Below are 21,178 nucleotides of genomic sequence, written 5' to 3' on the forward strand. Positions count from 1 at the left end.
ATGGAGAGGCTGCCTCTGTGTTCCCTGCTGTCGTCGCCGAGGGCCGTCAAGAAATGAAGGCAGTCACCGGTGGCTACAGTGCACACAACACCTACAGAATGGATGAGACGTCGTTCTTTTACTGTTTATCCCCACATCGTTCAATCACACGCAACCGACAACCAGGGAGGAAAAAGTCAAAAAACGAATCACGATTGCACTTACCACCAATGCTGCCGGTTCGGACGTCGTCGAACCGCCTTTCATTGGCACTGCTGCCCGACCGCGGTGCTTCAACGGTGTTGCTGCCGCTGACCTTGGCTTCAATTACCTATCGAGCAAAAAGGATGGATGACTGGTGGGATTTTCAACACGTTCCTGCTGCAGATGAACCGGCGGATACTTTCCGAGAACCGAAAGGTTCTCCTTCTGGTCGATAACGCGCCACCACATCGACCCGACGATGAGTCCCTATTGACAAATGTAAAGGTGAAAATGCTACCGAAGAATCCAACAGCTCACCTGCACCCAAGGACGCTGGCATCATTGCCTCGTTCAAGGCGAGAGTGAAACAGCTCCAAGTGTAGAACGCCCTGCAACAGATTGATTCTTTGATGACTGGTAAACAAGATGGTCTCTACGAGGTACCTTTGGTGGAGGCAATGTCTTGGGCAAAGGAGGCCTCGCGGTCGGTGACACAAGCGGCAGTTGTTAACTGCTGGAATCGGACAGGCATTCTTGACACTGAACTGTCGAAATTTAGCGACCATGCGGCGGCCATCCAGTTGTAATTATTTGCACCTGTTTATTTGGTGTCCTTTTAAAGTTATTACTCAGTCGCCGTTTAAAAGTCGGGTGGAAATCAGTATTAGAAGATGATAAAAGAGCCATACGGATTGGCTGCTTCAAACTTCCCGCTTGACAAAAAGGACTTGGGTTACACGAGGTACACGAACGCCGAACTCAAGAGGTTCATCGAAGGTTTCGACCCAGCTCTTATAACCTCAAAAGGATATGCTAAGGCCAACAACATCGACTGGAAAACTTGGCGTAATTGGCTTGCACGCCGTGACTTGATATTGACGAAACCATGCAACGGCAAGAAGCACACTCTCGGCGGGCAAGGACGCAAGGAGTCCTTACCATTTGCTTCCGAGCTCCTTGCTTTCATGAATGGTGTAAGAGACGGGGAGCACTTTCTAAACCATGGTCACCTCATCACGTACATCAAGACCCATCACAAGGAGTGGCTCGACCAATACCTTGCTACCAAGAAAAATGATGACAGCGCATATCATAGCCTCTTAAAGTTGTTCCAGCGCTTCTCCACTCGCCACCGCTACTCGCAGCAAGTGCCAGGTCCAACCAAGGTATCCCAGTCTGTTTTGCAAGAAACAAAGACAGCGTTCGCTGCCGCCTTCTGGTCCAAGTTTCGTGACACTGCACCATGTGACATCATCAACATTGACGAAACAGCTGTCTACTACGATATGCCTCCTGCCAAGACTCTAGCCAAGGTCGGTGGTTCATCCAAGGTTGACAAGAGTGAGAAGCACTCAGACCGGTTGACTGCAGTCATGTCAGTGCGATCGAATGGTGACAAGCTCCCTATTCTCTTCATTCTGAAGGGCCAACCTGGTGGATCAATTGACAAAAGAGAGCTGCCAACTTTCCCGCCTGGTCACATGTACGTCGTACAAGAAAATGCTTGGATGGACACCCGCGTGTGGGAATTCTACCTCACAGAGCTGTTGAAGTATGAGATCGATGGACCATCCGTTATCATCGCAGACAATCTGGACTGCCATGTGTCGGACGAATCATATGAGATCATATCGTCGCAGCTGTTTAGCGTTCTTCAGCCTCTACCCAAGAACTCAACTAGCGTCTGCCAACCTTTGGATGTCGGCGTTATGGGCCCATTGAAGAGCAAATTGCGGTACAAGTGGCTACGCGAAAAGCCTGTAGTGTCCGCGGCGGAGAAGAGACTGGCCATGATTCAGCGAATGATTGCCGCATGGGAGGAAACTTCTTGTGAAGCTGTCAGTCGCTCGTTTACGAAGGCTCTGCCTCAGTGAGCTGGATCTACTTACTACTAGTATTAACTAGTTGTAAATACTGATAGTACTCTTAACAACTTTTGGTCGCAACAGGTCAGTCGTGGGAGAAAATTGGGGAAATTTTTATCAATGACGGCGGTGTTACGCGCAACTCAGAAAGGTCAACAGATTTTCCAAAAACCAACAGTCCATATTTTTCTCATACAAATTTCAATATATTTCTCAAGTACCACGGGAGAAGGATTTCCGTCGTTCCCTGTAGTAGTACTCACTCATTCATGTTCTTGGGATAAACATATGGACGACTTTTCCGCGCTTGATTTCCTCAAAGAACGTAAGACTTCCCTGCACAAGAAGCAATCACCCCTGGTAGGATTATGGAATGTGGTTAGCCAGCAGCGAAAACGTTGTGGGAAACGAATGTTCGAAAATTAGTATGCAATATATACTACGTACTCTGGTCCATGAAGATTGTGCCATTGTTTTTCACTTGGTTTCATTATACCGTCTCGGATCGAAGTGTATTGGGTTTTGTATGTGCCCCCAACAACGCATATTGGACGAGGTGAATTTAATGTGTTTTTATTGAACGAATTAAATTACTTCATCAGGGCAATTGACCATAGCGTCCAAGTGAGATTCGTGGTCAAGGCGGCATTCCATTCGAAACAATGCCTCTTCAATGCTGGAAGGGTCACATTCAACATTGAACAAAGAAAAGTTCTTTATGATAGAATCTTTCTTCATATGCGGAAGCTTGTAGTCATTGCAATGCCCGAGTACCTCAATAGACTTTTCAAAAACTTTCTGAATTGTGATGAAAGTCTTAGAAAGCGTATCAACAGACAACTCATCAAACGCGCTTTCTACAGCACCAATTAGCTCCTCGTTTGAACGAGTAGACTTTTGATGCTGTAGACTTTGAATACAGTTGAAAAATCCTAAATCTAACACGTTGAAGTCTGGGCTATATGGTTGGGGGTTAATTTACAATCTTGATGCCTGCGACGCCTCGAGCTTCCAGCTCCGATGTCGTGACTGTTCGGTGGGGGCTGGCATTGTCTTGTTGCACGAACACCCCTTGCCTCTTGGTACGTAACTGCATTCTCTTGAGTAGCAGGAACGACTTTCTTGAGCATTCTTTCGAAAGTAGTCGTCGCCAGTCACGGCAATGGGGGCCATGAGCATGGTGTCCTTGGGCCGGTATTTGCTTGTTCGGGCTGCTGGCGACACCGACACGAAGGGTCACACGCCGATCTTGCCGTCAAACATTTGGCGCTTGGAGTAGTCGTACCGCGGGCGGGCAACAGCAGCAAGGAGCATAACCTTCGTGATGAACGACTTGGACTTGACAGAACGCAGCGCCATTTCTTCGTCTTCGTACAAGTAGAAACGCTTCTTGACCTTTGTCAAGTAGAACCACTTGACGACGGCTCGAGGTGCGACATGGCGAACCTGAACCTTGCTTGGACGTTTGCCTCAGTGAGGTGCGGCTTCACGTAACTTGACCGCGCCTTGAGCCTCGCAACCGCCTTCATGTGACGAATGATACTTGTCTTGGGTATCTTGCAGTGCCGCGCCAACGAGCGCATTGTCTTGATTAGGCAATTCCGGACGTAAAGTCGTCCGCACGAACAATGAAGTTGAAGCCGCCATCCGAGCGCTCATAGGCTCCGCGCCTCTGTTCGGCCGTGAGGTTCTTTGTGCGTCTGACAGGAAATAGGCTCATGGCAACGCTGGCGTTGTGGCAGTGTGTAGAGGGCTCGTGGGATGCGTGTGTGTGTCTTAAGTGAGTGTAAATTCTGAAATGAATGAATGACAGGTCAAAATGATGAGCTGCTTTGGCTCCCGCCACTTTGGTGGTCTATATCTTGGGAATTAAAACGAATAGGTGTATTCTGAAAACAGCCAATCAAAGTGCTTTTCTTGTACATTCGATTGAACCAATCAGATCGAATACACAGGCAAAATTACTAAAATCCCGCTAATCGAAAAGTCAATGTGACAAACATTACGCACCAGAGTAGTATACATGCAACGACGGATTTTAAGGGACACCGAATTTGATAAGAAGCAAGTGTTGTGTTTTTACCCAATGATATCCCATAATATCAATACACAAGTTTTGATTGGATGTAATTTGGAGGGAAAACATTTTGAATTGGCGCAATGATAATGACTGCACGAATTCGAGTCATTTTTCGATGGCCTCAGTACAACAAGACAAGATAAGTCTACACAAGAAGCCTCGCCGGTGATACACGCAGGTGACAAAGCGAGCAGTGGTTGCACGTCTCGAACAAGCATCAACACGAGAGCTTGAAGGAGCCACTGGCATCTCCAAGAGCAACCAGTCGCGATGGCTCCAGTAGAAGTCCACCCTGTTAACATTCAACGGTAACCTTAAGCGCTTTAACCTCGACGGTGCCGGTAGACCTGAAGAGATTCCCAACACCGAGGGCTTGGCAACCTACACGTCACACTTGCGTAATGTCCGATTGGAAATGAATCAAAATCGTTAGTCTCGATATGTCCACCAGGAACGCACGCATAATCGACAAAATTGATAGCTTCTCTCCATTCGCTCTGGCCGAAAGCACGGCGGTCATTCTGTACGTAGACGTGCTTCTCCACTTGAGATCTTGGACCTTCCACCACGTACAGCCCAATTGCGTTCGGTGGCATGTCGTAGTGCATGCCAGTCTCGTCTACGCTGATAACACAATCAGTCGAGAAGCCACTAAATGCGACATGGAAGTCAAGAGCGAACTCCGCCCGAATTTGGTCAAGGTCCTCCTGACGTTGTTTGGCTTTGGCAGGCTTCTGGCGAGTAGTAAAGCCGTGACGGGCGCAAAAACGCTGAAGCAAGCGTACAAGAGACTGGTAGCCACACCGACGCTGTTGAAGATAGTTGTCGAGCCAGTCACTGTGGTACCGCTTGAGGTAGTTCACGAGGTGTGCGCATGTCACTACCCTTTCGGCACTATGCGATCCAAGAGAAAGCTTGGATGGAAGCTCGGGTGTGGGCCTACTACCTCCGTTCTGTATTGAAGTCGCAAGTTCGTGCTCCGTCTGCTTTGCTCCTTGACACTTCGATCCACATGCCAGTGAAGACGACATCAAGGTGGCGACCGAGGAAACAGGATGTCTATTGGCGCCGATTCGCCCAAATGCGACAAGTGCTGTTCAGCCGCTCGACCTGTGGCTTGAAGAAGACCTTATTGATAGTGGTGACGACGACGTGGTCCGTGATGGTGACGTCGACTTGGCTACTGTGACTGCCAAAGAGAAGCGCATCGCCATGGTCCATTGCGCCATTAAGGCTTGGGCACGCATTACACATCAAGAAATCCAGTGTAGCTTTGCTAAGGCACTTCCTCAATTGACATGTGTGCGCTTGATTTGTTTACAATTTTGTAGCTTTTCGGAAGCGCGTCTTCAATGGATATATGTGCATTTGCCTTGTTAGCATTTTGTGATTTTTTGAAATTATAAATGCAGAAATGTGACACGCAGAAAATGTATTGTTATTGTCGGGATTCGAACCAGTGTCAGGACGCGATTTGCACATTCATCTAACCACTATGCCATTGAGGCACTTGATTGATCCCTTTTATACCTGGTGACGTTCTACCTCTGTCCCCCAAATAGTGCAGGCGAACATTCCAGAGTACACCAAATTCAAATATAAGGAATCTGTATTTAAAACGTTTTTACTGGAGTAGTACAAATTTATTCTAAGTCGACGACCAAAGTGTCCATCATCTGCGTCAGTTCTTCCAACCGATTTTCTTCTTCCAGCCGCAAGTTCATCATGTCGAGCGCCAAAATATCAGCTTGAAAATTCATACTGCGCGGGATCTTGTAACGGTTGTCACCAGCTGCGTCCACAATTGCATAAAAACACACTGTGGCGTGCCAAACCACTTCTCATCTATGTGAACCATCGAATACATTTCATTGATGTTACCCTCGTTGTCGTACTGTGATTCACAGAAGCCCAAACGTGCTGCCTTGTGCTGAGGGGTTATCCGCCATCCAGTGGACTGGTGGACATTACAGATTGCGCACACATCGTTCATTATTGCGCGGGATACCTTGCCGTCAGTGCTCCTCTTTAGCAGCTCAAGGTACAAGCATCTCCGTAGGTCGTCAGTTAAATTTGACTTGCGTTTTGTATTGGCATCTTCCATCAGCCCTTGCGGGTCGAAAAGTGAAATAAATTGACGTCAAAAATCACCGCTATTCGTGAACCATTGGTCTTCCAGCCCACAAATTCGCAAGCCAATCAGAGATGAGATGACCGACATATGAATTGCCTGCAATATTTGGGGGACAGTGGTAGTACGTATATATATATATACAATATAAAATACATGACTGTTTCGAAATTTCAAGAGAGCACGCCCCCATAAAATGATTGGTTATAATGCTATCGAATTAAGTATTTCGTTTAGCCAATCATACACCCGTACAATGACTAATTCGAAGCAGTTAGTGTCCCTTAAAATCTGTCGTTGCCTGTATATGAAAATGTATACAATTTCGATTCACAATATAATACCTCGCATACAATGATTGAATGAATCCACAGAACTAATACATCATTTGCTCGTTCAAATTTGCCGCTAATACTAACGTCATTGCGCACGAGCATGGGGCAGTACACTCAATCACAGTCAATCACGGATCGCCGCAAGTACTCGATCATACGCCAGGGCCATGGAATGGAGCACATGAAGGGGGTGGCTGAAGAACAGGGAGAAGATCATGACCACTTGCCGCAATGCTAAGTGTGCATCGCTGGGTAGCCAAGGAAGACCAGAATGCATCCCGTTTGCTTCGGCGATGCATGACTTCAAGAATGATGTCTGTGACAACGAGCACTACCTCACCCATACTCATCTCATAACGTTCATGAAACTGCAGCGCCATAATTGGCTCGAGGAGTACATTACTAACAAGAAGAACGACGACACGGCGTACAACAGCTTGCTCCGACACTGCCAACGGTTTACTAAGCGCTATCACATCTCGCAACGAGTGCCATGTGCGACCAAGCTACCACAAGCTGTGCTTGCTGAGCCGAAAGCTACAATTGCAAAGGAGTTTTGGGAAAAGTTCAAAGATACCACGCCTTCAGACATCATCAACGTCGACGAAACTTCTGTCTACTATGACATGCCACCTAAAAAGACTTTGGCGAAAATCGGTGGGTCATCCAAAGTGGATACCGAGCAAAACACTCCGACCACGTAACGGCTGTGTTGTCAATACGATCCAATGGGGACAAGTCGCCAATAATGTTCATTGTCAAGGGAGCTCCTGGTGGACCAATCGAGTGCGACGAGGTACCAACATGTCCAGCTGGTCAAATGTACGTTGTACAGGAGAAGGCATGGATGGACACGCGTGTGTGGGAGATGTACTTGACTGATCTGCTCAAGTACGAGATCGAAGGCCCCTCTGTTATTGTGGCCGACAATTTGGATTGTCATTATGACGATGATAGCCATCAAATCCTCCCTACTCGGGCACGAATGGTCAACACCAAATGACTAGGTTCCGAAACTTAGAACTTTTAGACGCTTGACGAGGGACGCCTACATGTTAGATAGCTACATCCTAATCACTCTTTAACCGGCACGTTAGAAGTCACCTACTTCCTTCCAACTTGCGCTACTCTTGGTGAAGCCGAGAATGTGCGACCCTGAAGTTCAGCCCCCTGAACTTCCTTTGGTTTGTGCGCTTACGCCTTCCCCCGTGACCGTCACAAATTTGGTGGAGAAACAGCGTACTCTCCTGCCGAATCAAGACTGTCGTTAGCTTGGACACCAGAAGGTCAAACAATCCCTCTCCCGACCAGCCTCACCTCGAAGCCGACACCTGTGAGATACCTACTGGACGAACGGAGCTGACGTCGAAGGACATCAGAGCCGCTGACGCGGACTCGCCGCGCGCACTGCAGCGCAAAAGAGGCTTGGATTACCGAATCCAACATCACGCGAACTCACCCGAGCAACATGAATCAGAAAAGCGCAGCCGCGCTGAGCAAGAGGGCCCCGATGCCTTCCTAATTGAGGAAACGATCGAAGACCTGTTCTATTCGGACTCCTCCTCGGGTCACGGAATGGATGACTCGATCGACGACAGCGAGGAGTCCCTTGAACCTGGAAGCCCTTCGGCACCCCTGCACCCAGACGACGGGGCAAGCACACCCGCACTCTCGGCGCAAGACCAAATCTTCGATGAGTCTCTCAATTTCAACTTGGACAAAGAATCGGTCCCGTACAGGAAACGACGGAAGTATGTCCCCAGTGGTACTTCGGCCAAGGCCCTTTGTCAAACTGGTCATGCAATGCAGGTGGCTTTGCTGTGAAGCAAGACCACGAGAAGAATGGCTTCGAGCTTGTAGTCAGTGAGGTTCCTTCTCTTGATGATAACTTCAAGAATGTTGGTCATTGTTCATGTTTTAATATGGATATTAGTGTGCTAGCATGTGAACGCGTCATCGCTTGAGATTTCCCGCTCTTCGTTGTATCTACCGAGAGCTCAGGTTGCGGTTGATCTAATCATATAATCACAGTAGTGCAATTCGAGTCAAGGCAGGGACACCGTGTTTGCAATCTACTTCTGTATATAAATATAACTCATGTATATGCGGCGTTGGATTCCTGTTCTGATTGGTAGTTCGAACCTTGGCTGCCCCGGTTGCGCTCTCGGTTATTGTTGGCGGCGATGTTGCTTTCGTCGCGGGCCTTCTGGCGACATCGAGTCGAGGCAGGTGACACCGTGTTTGCAATCTACTTCTGAATATATAAGCAAGTCGTGTACACCCTCCTACAACTCGCGCACTCATTTTGGAACCCAGGAAGTACAGTAAAATATCTTCTAGGAGATTGAGTGCTGCGAGAATATAAAATAACGATATATCAGTGAAGTACCACTGGGGATATCTTTCCGTCGTTGCCTGTAGTGATAGGACTATATCCTTCGTGGTAAGCAGCTAAGAGAGAACGACGGAGAAATTCATCCAGTGGTACTACCTTGTTATCTTGAAATTTGAATTGGAAATATATCAATTGGTGATGGTTTTTGATCGAGAATGAATTGTTTGTCAAACTTGCTTGATTGGACAAAATGAACACATTTTCGACAACGACGACAAAAAACTATTACACGACCAAATTCAATTACTTTGAAAGGTAATTGCTGTAATTTACTGTGCAAGTTAAAGGGCATTGGGGGCACCAGGTATTGCCTTCTCAAATGAACGACGGATCAGTGAAGTTGGAATCTCGTCACACGCTGAAATCGTGCCCTTGATCATGCATGACCAGGATCCCGTGTGGGCGGTCGAAAGTAACTACACTCGAGAGAGCACACTCTTCGACGCCTGGCGCCTCCAACAGACCGACACCACCGCGATTCAAAGCACTCGCATGCGGTACGAAATGAGTCAGCGTGGAGGGGCTTGTCTAACACAGGCCGTTGCCTTCGTGGAACATGAGATTCTGCCCGGGAACGCGAAACCGAGATCTGTCAACGACTGGTTCCCCCACAGCCGGGCGTTCAAGAACGACGTGAAGCTCGCGTACACGGTCAACAGAGACGAGGGAAGCGCGTACAGCACATCTGTGGACCGAACAGGCTCACGTCGGTGTAAAACACGCTGTGTTGTTTCCAATACTGGTTGTTTTTGTCTTGGAACCGGTATAACATGGAAAATTCCCAACCCCCCACTCCCATCTACATGTAGTTGCCATCGCCGCGAACGAGGCTGCGGTTGATAGCAAGCAAGTTGTTCAAGTCGTTGCGGACATCGCCATCAAGACAGACGCAACAATCGCACAGATTCCAACGCCCTCAAGAACAACGCCATCACCAGTATCAAGATCACCGCACAATGGGATATTACCACAACCCACGACATCAAGAAGACGGCGACATGGAAGTCAACAATGTTCAAGTATCCCATCCTCCGCAAATACCACAAGAGAAGTGTTACAATTGTGATGACAAGGCCACCGCGCAGCTCAATGCCGCAGTGCTCCACAAAATACGCATACGCAACGCCAGCCAAACATAAGGAATCGCCAGAACAGATATCAACGAGATAACCGTCCGACAAGCCGCCAAAACAATGCTCAAATGCATATTGAAGAAGACAATGAAGACGATGAAGATGAAGAAATTGAAGTTATCCAAGCCCATATCGTGGAAGAGGCGAAACAGGACCAAGTAAACGAGAACACTCTGATGACATACCGGCCCGTGTCCTCATCGACTGTGGTGACTCAAACCTCCTGTTTCGCCCGGACTTTGCAACACGGTTGTCAAGCAACGAAACGCCCTCATTGAAGTATTTGATGGACATTCATCTGGCCTCAAACAAGTCAACGAATTCACAGTAACTTTAGTATTGGAAGAATGGAGGTTTCCAGATCGTTCGTTTACTGAATGGGATCTCGGAAAAATGGCTTTGATATCACTCTGGGAAAACCTTGGGGTCATCGTTACAATCCCAACACTGACTGGAGAAATCAAAAGTTACTCTCGATAAACAATGTGGAAAGTAAACTTGCCCCAGTGTGGACGAGGCATGGATGGTCAAAATTACCACCGCCGCAAGTGAAGAGAAGACGATTTCACCGCTAATTTAGCAAGGTTTGGATAGTTTAGCAAGTTTTGGATAAGTACGCTATGGTGTTTCCCAACGCCTTATCTGACTCGTTGCCACCCAAGCGAGGAATTGAGTTTGACCTTACCATGCGTTCGGGCGAAAAGCCACAGTATCGCCCCCGTTTCGTTTGTCGTAAGTCGAGGATGCTTCCTAGGGCAATTTTATCAATGATCTCGAGCGAAAGGGTTGGATTTAGCTTTCCAACAGTGACTGGGTATCCAAAAACTTTGGTGTTCCCAAATGGGATGAAAATGTTCAGATGAAATCCCGCAGTAAATGGTTACGTACAGCCACTCCCGACACTCCGATTCGCTGGGTCCTAGACTACCTACCGCTATGTAAACTCGCAAACTGTGGTCACAAAAATCCCACTTCCCAATATTGAATCGCATGCATGAAGCAAGATCTTCATCAATATCGATCTGGCATCAGGCTATCGCCAGATGCTGGTGAAATCGAAAGCAAGAAAGAACACAGCATTTCGCACTCATCGTGAAGTGTATGAATGGGCCGTTGCGCCAATGGGAATGGCAGGCATGCCAAGATATTGGCTCAGGCTGATGCTTCGTCTATTCGAGTTTGACTTTGCAGTTGTCTATATGGATGACATTTGCGTATTCTTTCGCACCATGGAAGAGCATGTGGCCCACCTCACGGCAATATGTGGCGTTCTCAAGGTGGAACAGCTGTATGTCCGTTACTCGAACTGTGCCTTCGGCATGGAAACATTTAACTTCCTTGGATACGATCTCCAAGGATGGATTTCAAGTCGGCAAGACTAAAGTGCGTGAAATCGAGGAATGGAAAGAACCTAAAAACAACAAAGACCTCAGTAGTTTCATTGTTTTCGCGAGCTTTACAGCAATTTTATTCCCAACTTCTCCGATATGGTACGTCCTGTGAGTGACCTTTCGCGCACGCGCACTCTATGCACTTGGACTGAAGACCATTGACGAGCTTATTTGACCATCAAGTTAGCTTAGCAACAAATGACCGAATATCAGTTTCCCAACTACACTAAGGCATTCATCGTTTCCACAGAATTTTCTGGTTACCGCTGTGGCGCAGTCTTATGCCAACTTGATTACGCCAATGACGAACGTCCCATCACATTCATGTCAAAGCGTCTTGGCCCACATGAAGAAAAATGGCTAGCTCATGAAAAAGAATTGTACGCGAACAGGCTAGCTTTAGGAAAATGGCGACACTGCTACATGGATCTCAGTTCGACGTGTACACCGACAATTCCGCCTACAAAAGATTCATGCACACTCCCGTGATCACGCCCAAATTAGCCCGTTGGTTGGACTTTTTCAGCGCCTTCGATTTTGCCTTACACCATCGTCCCGGAAAGACTAATGTGGTCGCTAATGCACTATCTCGCGCTTCTCGCGACGACAGCACGATGCCACCGACGATTTCCGTGCATACTTCTGGTGTCCGTTGCCAGCTTCATGTCGCCTGTATGGAAAATTTTAACCGTTCCCACTCCTTTCAACCTTGCCGTCCCGTGAACTCTCGAAACCGGTTGAATCGCCCTTTTAGGGAAGGAATGTGATAGCGAAAAAAGGCATCATATTTCCCAACGAAATGTTATCAACCACACGCAACAAGTTTCGTACACCACTGTAGAAGTGGGTGAAGCAACAAAAGCCCGCTACTGTACGTCAAAGCATACAAGAACGATACGATATTCAAACAGCAGACAAGTAAAGACAAGGTCAGCATCAAAGAAGACTCTACTTTCTCCGTTCAAAGGATCAAGTCTGGAAACGTTGTGTCCCTAAAGATGACAACCTTCGAGCAGAGATCATCTACCAAGCACAAGATGCTAGTATCGTAACTATTCCCGGAACACGACGCACTGTACTAAGCGTCACCCAATGGTATAATTGGGATACAGCGATGAAAGACATAAAGTTATACGTGGCAGCCTGTGTAACATGCAGACGATACAAGACAAGTAGCTTGCGAGCGAATGGCATAATAATTCCGATTCAAGCTGCTAAAGAATGTTGGCAAACGATTTCAACCGATTAGATTACAGACCTACCTATGTCGAAATCATGCGATGCAATATTGGTGGTAGTAGACAAGTTATCGAAACGAGCAAAGTACTTTCCAACAAAGGCCGACGCTCCCGAAACAGCCAAGTTGTTCTTTGATCACGTTGTCAGGCAGCACGGATTGCCAAGTGGCATTACCAGTGATCGAGACCCCAAGTTTACAAGTACAATTTGGAAATCTTTAATGGAAATCATGAACATACGCCAAGTCAATGACCACAGCCGGTCGAGAACAAGCCGTTGGAGCAACCGAAAGACTAAACTGTACCTTAGAAGACACTCTCCGATGCCAAGTCTCGTATGTTGGAGATGATTGGGTTGATCATATACCAACCATCGAATATCCCCACCAAGGTCTCGTACAATCATCAACTGAACTAACGCCGTTCCAAGTCGACATCGGCAGAACTCTTCGACATCGTGTTACAGACAACATCTTGCCAAGGAACGACTTTGCTCAGAACTTTCAGAAAAACGTGAGGAAATCCTGAAAATGGTTCAAGACAACTTACTCAAGGCTCAAGCAAGACAAAAGGAATTTTGTGACCGTAAACGATGAAGTATAGCATTCAAATTGGACGACCAAGTATTACTTGCAACTAGAAATTTGCCGCTCAAGCATTCTCAACTAGTAAACGAAGCGGAACGACCTAAAATACAAGTAACGACGGAAAAATTCACCCAGCGGTACTCTTTCAAGTTTTTGGAATTATAATATGGGCACGACATTCTGAACACTCGAGCAAAATCCCACAATTCTAGCCAATGGGTGGCATTTTTGGCCACGACAAAAGACATGATACGATACACGTTCAAATTACAATACTTGAGTTATAGTCTTGGATTTTCTATTTGCGATGGCTCTTGACAGTAATCTCTTCCGGAAAATACGTCAAAATTCCTATGCACAAGAAGGTGGATTAATATCCACCCCCTATTCCCCGACGATGACTCATTGTAAGCAACGTTTTGAAGGGATCCATTGTGGCCATGCCGTTAATGTCACAAGGCATCACCACTGTGCTCTAGGTTTGATTCCCTGAATCCCAGTCTATTCCAGATGATAAGGCGGTTCTTTCTACGCTAGATTTTCTCAACTAACGTAAGACTCACCACAAAAGAATCAATTCCCTCTATTGGAACTACTGTTTGGAATGATGGTTAGGTAGCAGCGTGGAATGATGGTTAGGTAGCAGCGAAAACGTTGTGGTAAAGAATATTAGAAGTATTGGTTGGCAATATTGATGAATATATATAAATATAACTCACGATATATCTCACCGCAATCAAAGATTGAATGAATCGACAGCACTAATTCATGATTGGCTCGTTCAAATTGGCGCTATCGTCATCGTGCATTTGCAATGACGATTGGGGCAGCGCGAATGGAATCTATTGGAGCTGTGGTTGACGAACAAGGAGATCATCATGACCAAGCGCCTGGTCATTATCAAGCACGTGATGGCAGCGTGGGAAGGAAATCCAACTTCGTTGACCCATCGCTCGTTTGACAAGTCAATTCCTGGTGCCCTCTCACAGTAATTGCGTTTCACTGTAATTATATTTCGTCGTGAAATTTCTTGTCGTCGTTGTCGGAAATGGCATATTTTGTCCAATCAAAACAACAGTAGCAATCTCGTCATGCACTTCAATTACCACCAAAACCCATCATGAATCAATATATTTCCAATATAAATTTCAAGATAACAAGATAGTACCACTGGGTGAATTTTTCCGTCGTTACCTGTAGTGCCACGATTCATTGGCCCATTTTCGAATTGTCGAAGTCATCAACGATAACGAAATGCGACTCAAACTTCCCAAGCCCATGTCGCGCTTGCATGATGTATTCAACGTAGACCGACTCAAATATTATAAGCACAATGATCCCAAGTTTGCATCACGACCGATTCCCAAAGCAACACCCGTCACCCTCGACGATACTACCGCCGACGAAATTAAAATTTCTGAGAAACCTCTGAAGAACCTTCAACCGCGAACTCGAGTCTTACCAATGGCATGGACAACCTGAAAGCGAAGCAACATGGAACTCGCTAAAAAATCAAACATGTAATCCATTCGAAGTAATTCCTACAAGACCTCCACCAAGAAAGTTCTCCGCGACAGCGAGACATCCAGGGGAGAATGTAGCGATCAGCGAATCAATTCGCGTAGATGCCACACGTCGACAAGAATCCAGCATGACGAAAATGAATTGTCATCATTGAATTATCACATACCGTAGTTCTTTTGTTAAGTGGGAACTTACGAGACATGCTGAATAGATGAAGTTGAGTAAAACCTCCATAATTTCATTTCATAGCAACGAAATAGATTATTTACAAAGAGTATAAGTAAAAAAGGAAAATAATGGGCTTGTTTCAATTCAACGAGCATATATAGGTCATAAAGTTTAAAAGTAAATTCCTTTCAAGAGTTTATTCATTTTCGGAGTCTTGAGATAGCATGTGGAATAGATGACGTAGAAATAACACAATATTCGTGTTGGAATCTTTTCTCACTTTCCAATTTGACCCATGGACCCCATCCGGATATGATCCGGATAGTGGCTGCTGCTCATGTATGAGTGTGAACTGGCATTACTGTACGGAAGTCGGTCAACAGGGGGTGTTACAGTCAAATGGCCCGTGCTCCCAGTAGCCTTAGGGGCCGTCCTCGGGCCTCGCCCATTGGTTTCGCTGGGCCGGATACCGGCAGTACACCTTGGCCTTGGTATTTAGATGAGTCCCTGAACAAATGGCACTCATACTTGGGCAGTGGTCAATCAATATAAGGTAAGATTCAGCCTTGTTTTCGCTCAATTCAATCATCTTGTACGTTTTCTAGGTCGTTCTCAACATCAACGTCAGGTCGCAGTTTGGTCAGCTCCATGGCCCCACTTTGCTGTACAGTGTCCAAGACTGCGGCGCATTCCGCATCAAGTTCAAAATCGTTGCCGTCGTCCGTCCGCATCTACAGGCCCGTCGATGATCTTGCACTTGCGAAAACCACTAATGATGTGTGCGCTGTGGTAGGTTTTCCCACGCTGTATTGACCCACTCAACCAAGTCGAAGCGGTTGGGTGGGGACAGCTTGAAGGGTCCAGAAGTATGGCTTTGAAGTTCGGTGCGCAAGTATTCAATTCATCGATGACGAAGTGCTGACTTGAGCGGTCTTATCCAGGCAACATCTGCAGGTTGGCATATCCATGTAAACTTCGGTGGGATCTTCTCCAGAATGACGTTGAGCTCGTTGGCCAAGGTCAATACTTCTTCAGTAAAGTGAGCACTAACGTCGTCCTATAGGAGAAGCACGGGCTTGCAACTAACTCCACGTCGATTGCCGAAATGGTACGTCAAGAATTGCAAGGAAATAGGTCCATTCCACCAAGCTGCAGGGTTGCCGTATATGCGCGACGGGTGGCGTTCATGGAGCTCTTCAATGTCCTCCCAGACATGGACACCAAAGCCGTTGCGGTTCTTAAGGTTGTCTTGAACTGCAGCCTTGACTTTGGAGGCAGCCGTCTTCAGCACCAAGAACAGTGGGTACTTTACTCCATTCAAATCGCCGTTAGGTGATCTTTTTCATGGCCTGAGCCCTTGAACCACACAGTCTTCGTTCCCGTGGCATCAATCGTCTTCTTCGGTATATACTCGTAGCTCACACCGGTTTAATCAGCGTTGTAGATGAGCTCAATGCCATTGGTGTCAACAATGCGCCGGATTTTGTCCGCCAACTGAGTCAGCATTGCTTCGCCCTCTTCGGCGCTGGACTGGCCGGCGCTGGTTTTCGATCGCATGGATAGGCTCCACCGGTTCAAGAACGATTTCACCCAAGTCGAACCAGCACGAAATTGACTCTCGGTAAGACCCAAGTCGTTTGCAACCTCACGAGCACTTGTCTGTAGAAGCATATTGCTGACTGGGATCCCTTCGCTCCTCAGCTCGTTGACCCACGCCACAAGTCCTTCTTCGGCGGCAGTGTCCAGTGTTGTCGATGTTCGAAGAGGTCGGATGGATTTCATGAATTGTAGGTTTGGTTTGTTTGCAGCAGCTTCAATCGACGACCGATATTTTTCCCAACGATAGATTCGCTTCCATGCAGTCTTACGCGGTGCACCCGAGATTCCAGGAAAGTAGGTGTCCAATGAGTAGTTAATTGAGTTGTCTTTCGCAGCGTTCATAATACAGAGCTTGCGTGACATGGTGAGCGTGGCTGTTTCGTACAATAGTGTCGTTCGAGCTGTGTTCTTGATAGATGGGCGTCCTGTTGCTTTGCGATGACCGCTGCGCGCCATGGTTTGAAATCCCGCGCAAAGCACCTCAAAATATTCTTTCAAACTCGATATTAATTTAATTTTAAGGTTGTTTCGCCTTGCTGAGGTTCTTGTGAAATTGCATATGTGAAAAATACATATTATAGAGGTTTCAAAATTCCCACTTAACAAAAGAACTACGGTATATATCAAGTACAAAAGCGACCGACTACAAGGATGTGGCTCCTTCAAGGATCGTAAAGACAAGACGGATGTGGAATTTCTAGGAGCTTAGAACTCCATCATAATCTCATTCCACAATTTACTTCGCTTCGCGAAGACCTTCACAAACCCGCTTTCTCCAGCGCCGAGTAGTTGCTACAATTGTTTCACGCGGCGCGTGCGGCGGACATTGTCGGGCGATGCCGATGTGGACAGGTGAGACTATTTCTGAGGCGAGGGGCAACTATGGAAAACCTTGGCAAACGTGCACAATTAATGCAGCAAGTAAATTTGAATGGGGGTGGTCGCACGTTGGTCCAAGAACGGTATCGCGGGCACGTTCGCAGCGTACATGGACGGAACTCCGTAGCCCCCCAAGACAATCACTTTGAGGTTGAGCAATGACAGCTGGATTTTCAGGAAATTTCGATGTTGTCAATGCTTTTGCTTACAAACATGAGTGACTTCGAAGCTGTATAATACAGCGGCTCAGGTCCATCAACGAGTTGATGTGAATATCTACAACACATGATGTCATCAGTCGTCCAGCGTGGCAAACATCGATGCACATAACATTGGGTCATGGTTACACCGCCTTCGACGCTCGATAAATCGTGATGCAAAGTGTATTGATGGACATATGCGGATCACGCACCGGTGGCGGCAGCTCCGGCCACAATTGTGCCAAGGTACGCGACGTACCATTCGATCGAGTTGAGTCCAGATATGGCAACGTCGTGAGGCTGGATGTCGTCATGAATTGAACTCTTCATGAACTCTTGGACGCGGACATAGTATTGGCGCCAAGATAGCGACTGCCAATTGTCCCGACATTGGGCGGGGACGGTTTTCTGGTAGCAATAACGCTGGGTGGCGCGCTGAAATGCGTGGATTCGAGTAGTGGCTTCTGTGAGCGAGGTACTAGTTGCCCGTGGCAGGCGTGAGGTTTTCATCAGCCTCACTTGGACGGCCTGGTAGACTTTGCTCGTCGACAGTGCGATGCCGACAACTCTCAGTACCTTTGACGACAGCACTTTGCGGGGCTTATGATAAACTGCAATGACTTCGGCACACTGCTGGTCGTACGCAGCACATGCAGCACATCGTGCGTCATAAAATTCAATGGATCTTCCACGAGTTGGTGCTGGAGGGCCCAAGATGGGCACTCGAAGCCATTCGCTGCTCCAATGCATGTTGGCGTTTTACTCGGGGACTCATGTCTCGAGTTCAGTGGATCTATCCGCAACGTAGAGGGACATGAGATTCGGCGGTTCATGATTATAGAAGTTTTCTCGTTCGTCGAACACTAATGATATATCTTGTTGGAAGGCTGGCCGGCCCTCTCCTCCAATTTCACAAGCTGTGTTTCAAATGGTAAATCGAATTTAATGATGCTGTGCCTTTAGAGAAGAATAAAAGAGTGTGTTCTGCCTACAAAGTGGAATTATCTTCTAATGTAACGGAGAGAATCCGAAATCGCTCTAATTTAATGGAAGGGTATTTCTCAAGATCGTCCAATGAGTGGAAATGTTTCTCACGTTGTCCAAGTTGAATGTACGTGAGGTATTTTTATTCCAAATCGTCCATCACGGCATGATTGACTAAAAACCTCATGAGTTGGAGGATGTGGCATGCCTGGCATGTTGGGCCAGGTGTACAGGTCGAGTTTGAGAAAAATCTCAGGCAAGTTCTCCTTCACCATGGCCAGGTAGTCCTCAGACTTCATTTTGCCCTCGCAAAACACAAGGTTTCCCGTCCCGTTGTAACCGATGGACCCCCACACCATCAGTGACTGTCGACCGCTCTTGAAGGTCGGGGCGAGGCACCCATCCATGAACTCTTCCCCGGGTCTTCTCCACACAAACACACGTCCATTCGACCCCGTCAGGTTGAAGGGACTTTCATCCGTCCAGATAACCTTGGACCAGTCGTCCATCCCACGGAGTTGGTACTTTTTCGCGTACATGAGGCGCTTCTTCTTATTGGCCTTGGAGATGAAAGGCTTGCGGCGTGCTGCACGGCCATGCATGCCTGTCGCACGAATGCGCCGGCGAATGGTGTCGCGCGAAATGTCTTTGTCGTGAAACACAGCAAAGGTTTCTTGCAAAGTCTCAGCGCTGAGGCGGCGGTTGGCCTTGATAGCGCGGACGATGATGCGGTCCTCGTGCTCGGTGGTGACAAGGGGTCGTCCAGAACGTGCAAGGTTGGCCGTGAGGTTGGTACGTTTGTACTTTTGAACGATGCTTTGGACGGTTGACTTAGGTATGTTCAAGGTCGATCCGATCTTGGCGTATCCGACGCCATCCAGGTGCTTTGCGATCACCAGGGATCGCATGTCATGCGAGAGCTCTTTACGAGCACGAGTTTCGTCGTTGGCCATGCCGGTGAAGCTCAATAGAGGTAGTAAAGTTGAGTGGGCGATGCGTTGGAAGTTGACAAATGAAATGAGTGTTGAATTACAGGATTTGGTGAAGATTTGATTGATCTGCGTCAAATTTGTTGCTTGGGTACGAACATTTTTGCAACCCAATATTCGAGACGCATGTCTTGCATCCAAATTTCTCTATACGTACGACATGTGCTCTTAACCAATTAGACTCGAGGAGAATGACCAGTATCAGCGCAACACCTGGGTAACTCTAGCATCTCAAAAAGTTGAGTACTGCAAAAGTTGTAGATCGTCAAAAAAATTAGTGGCTTGGGTACGAAGACTTTTGCCACCCACTGAACATCGAAAATCGCTAAGTCATACCGCACGGCGGGTACGGTCGGTTATTGCAGGGGGCCGCTGAAATTCTGGAAGAAGATGACTAAAACCCACCCGGGACTGACTTCCAACGATTTTGAGCTCGTTAGACTTTTAGCCAATCATGCCGTGATGGACGATTTGGAATAATAATACCTCATGAACTTTCAACTTGGACGATCTTGATAAATACCCTTAATGGAATAGGTCCGTTAATAGTGTAAGAACAATCACCCCTCGTGGGACAATGTGGAAGATGGTTAGTCATGAGCTATAACGCTTGTGGGAATAGAATTTCAAAACAAATTTCAATACATATATTCACAAAAACTCACTGCAATCACAGTTTGAATGTATCCACAGATCTCGTTAATGATTGGCCATACAATAAATTGACGCTGGCGCTAACGTCATGACATTGTAAGTAATAGCTGCAAAAGAGTGTGGACTAAATACCGTCAGTTCTAACAAATTGGCAATACGAAAGGTTCAGATACGCTGCTCAAGAACAAAGGGCGGTCATAAATTTCGAAATTTCGTTTTCACTTGATCGCTTTGTCATGTCGCTCATCCGAAGAATACAACCGCGTACCTACAGCGCAGGTGAAGCAACACCAACTTGAGAACCTGTTGGATTTAGTTTACGTCCTTTTTGGTAGGCCGCCAGACAAACATTATGAATTACCATAAGCGGTTGCAATGGAATGGACACGGGACACTTCGCGTTCTGCTGTAGCTACGACTATTGTGAACTGTCGGCGACGAACAAGAATTCTTGACACTGACTACACCACTGCCCGTTCAATGTGGCCAAACCAGCAATCAATGTGGTCCCGACGTCATAATTTCTTCGAAACTCGAAGTGCATCTGGAATCGTTTTCATGAATGTGGTTTAATCAGCAATCCTGCAATCAATGTGGCCAACCTTTAAATTGAAATTCGATCTAAATTGTTTTGACAGGTTGCTCTCCACAGGGCATGTTCTCCAGTCGACTGGCTGCGTGGACGGACACAAGACAGTGTAAAGATGTCATTGTCGTCAAGACGGCTGTCATGCAAGACAATAATTCCACAGCAGCACGTTCCATGAGGTCCATTCGCTCGTGCGGCCGTCAACGTAGAGTGTACACCAGCGGTAAGCATCTCTGGATGTCTTGAGGTGAGAA

The 21,178-nt window shown here is 47.0% G+C and overlaps 3 protein-coding genes across 3 annotated transcripts; 1 reads left to right on the plus strand and 2 right to left on the minus strand.

The window, feature by feature from the left end:
• Positions 1 to 3,284: 3,284 nt before the first annotated feature.
• On the minus strand, positions 3,285 to 3,577 carry H310_09720 (hypothetical protein; the record flags this gene model as incomplete). The annotated part of the gene is made up of 2 exons (XM_008875872.1): positions 3,285 to 3,461; positions 3,512 to 3,577. 2 exons carry the CDS (start codon positions 3,575 to 3,577, stop codon positions 3,285 to 3,287), a joined length of 243 nt encoding a protein of 80 aa, XP_008874094.1.
• Positions 3,578 to 6,887: 3,310 nt separating this feature from the next.
• H310_09721 (hypothetical protein) lies at positions 6,888 to 7,597 on the plus strand (the record flags this gene model as incomplete). Its single annotated transcript, XM_008875873.1, has 2 exons — positions 6,888 to 7,251; positions 7,407 to 7,597. 2 exons carry the CDS (start codon positions 6,888 to 6,890, stop codon positions 7,595 to 7,597), a joined length of 555 nt encoding a protein of 184 aa, XP_008874095.1.
• Positions 7,598 to 16,458: 8,861 nt separating this feature from the next.
• On the minus strand, positions 16,459 to 17,085 carry H310_09722 (hypothetical protein; the record flags this gene model as incomplete). Its single annotated transcript, XM_008875874.1, has 1 exon — positions 16,459 to 17,085. One exon carries the CDS (start codon positions 17,083 to 17,085, stop codon positions 16,459 to 16,461), a length of 627 nt encoding a protein of 208 aa, XP_008874096.1.
• Positions 17,086 to 21,178: the final 4,093 nt, after the last annotated feature.

This window comes from Aphanomyces invadans, assembly GCF_000520115.1.
Source record: "Aphanomyces invadans strain NJM9701 unplaced genomic scaffold supercont1.22, whole genome shotgun sequence".
Classification (NCBI taxonomy): Eukaryota; Oomycota; class Saprolegniomycetes; order Saprolegniales; family Verrucalvaceae; genus Aphanomyces; species Aphanomyces invadans.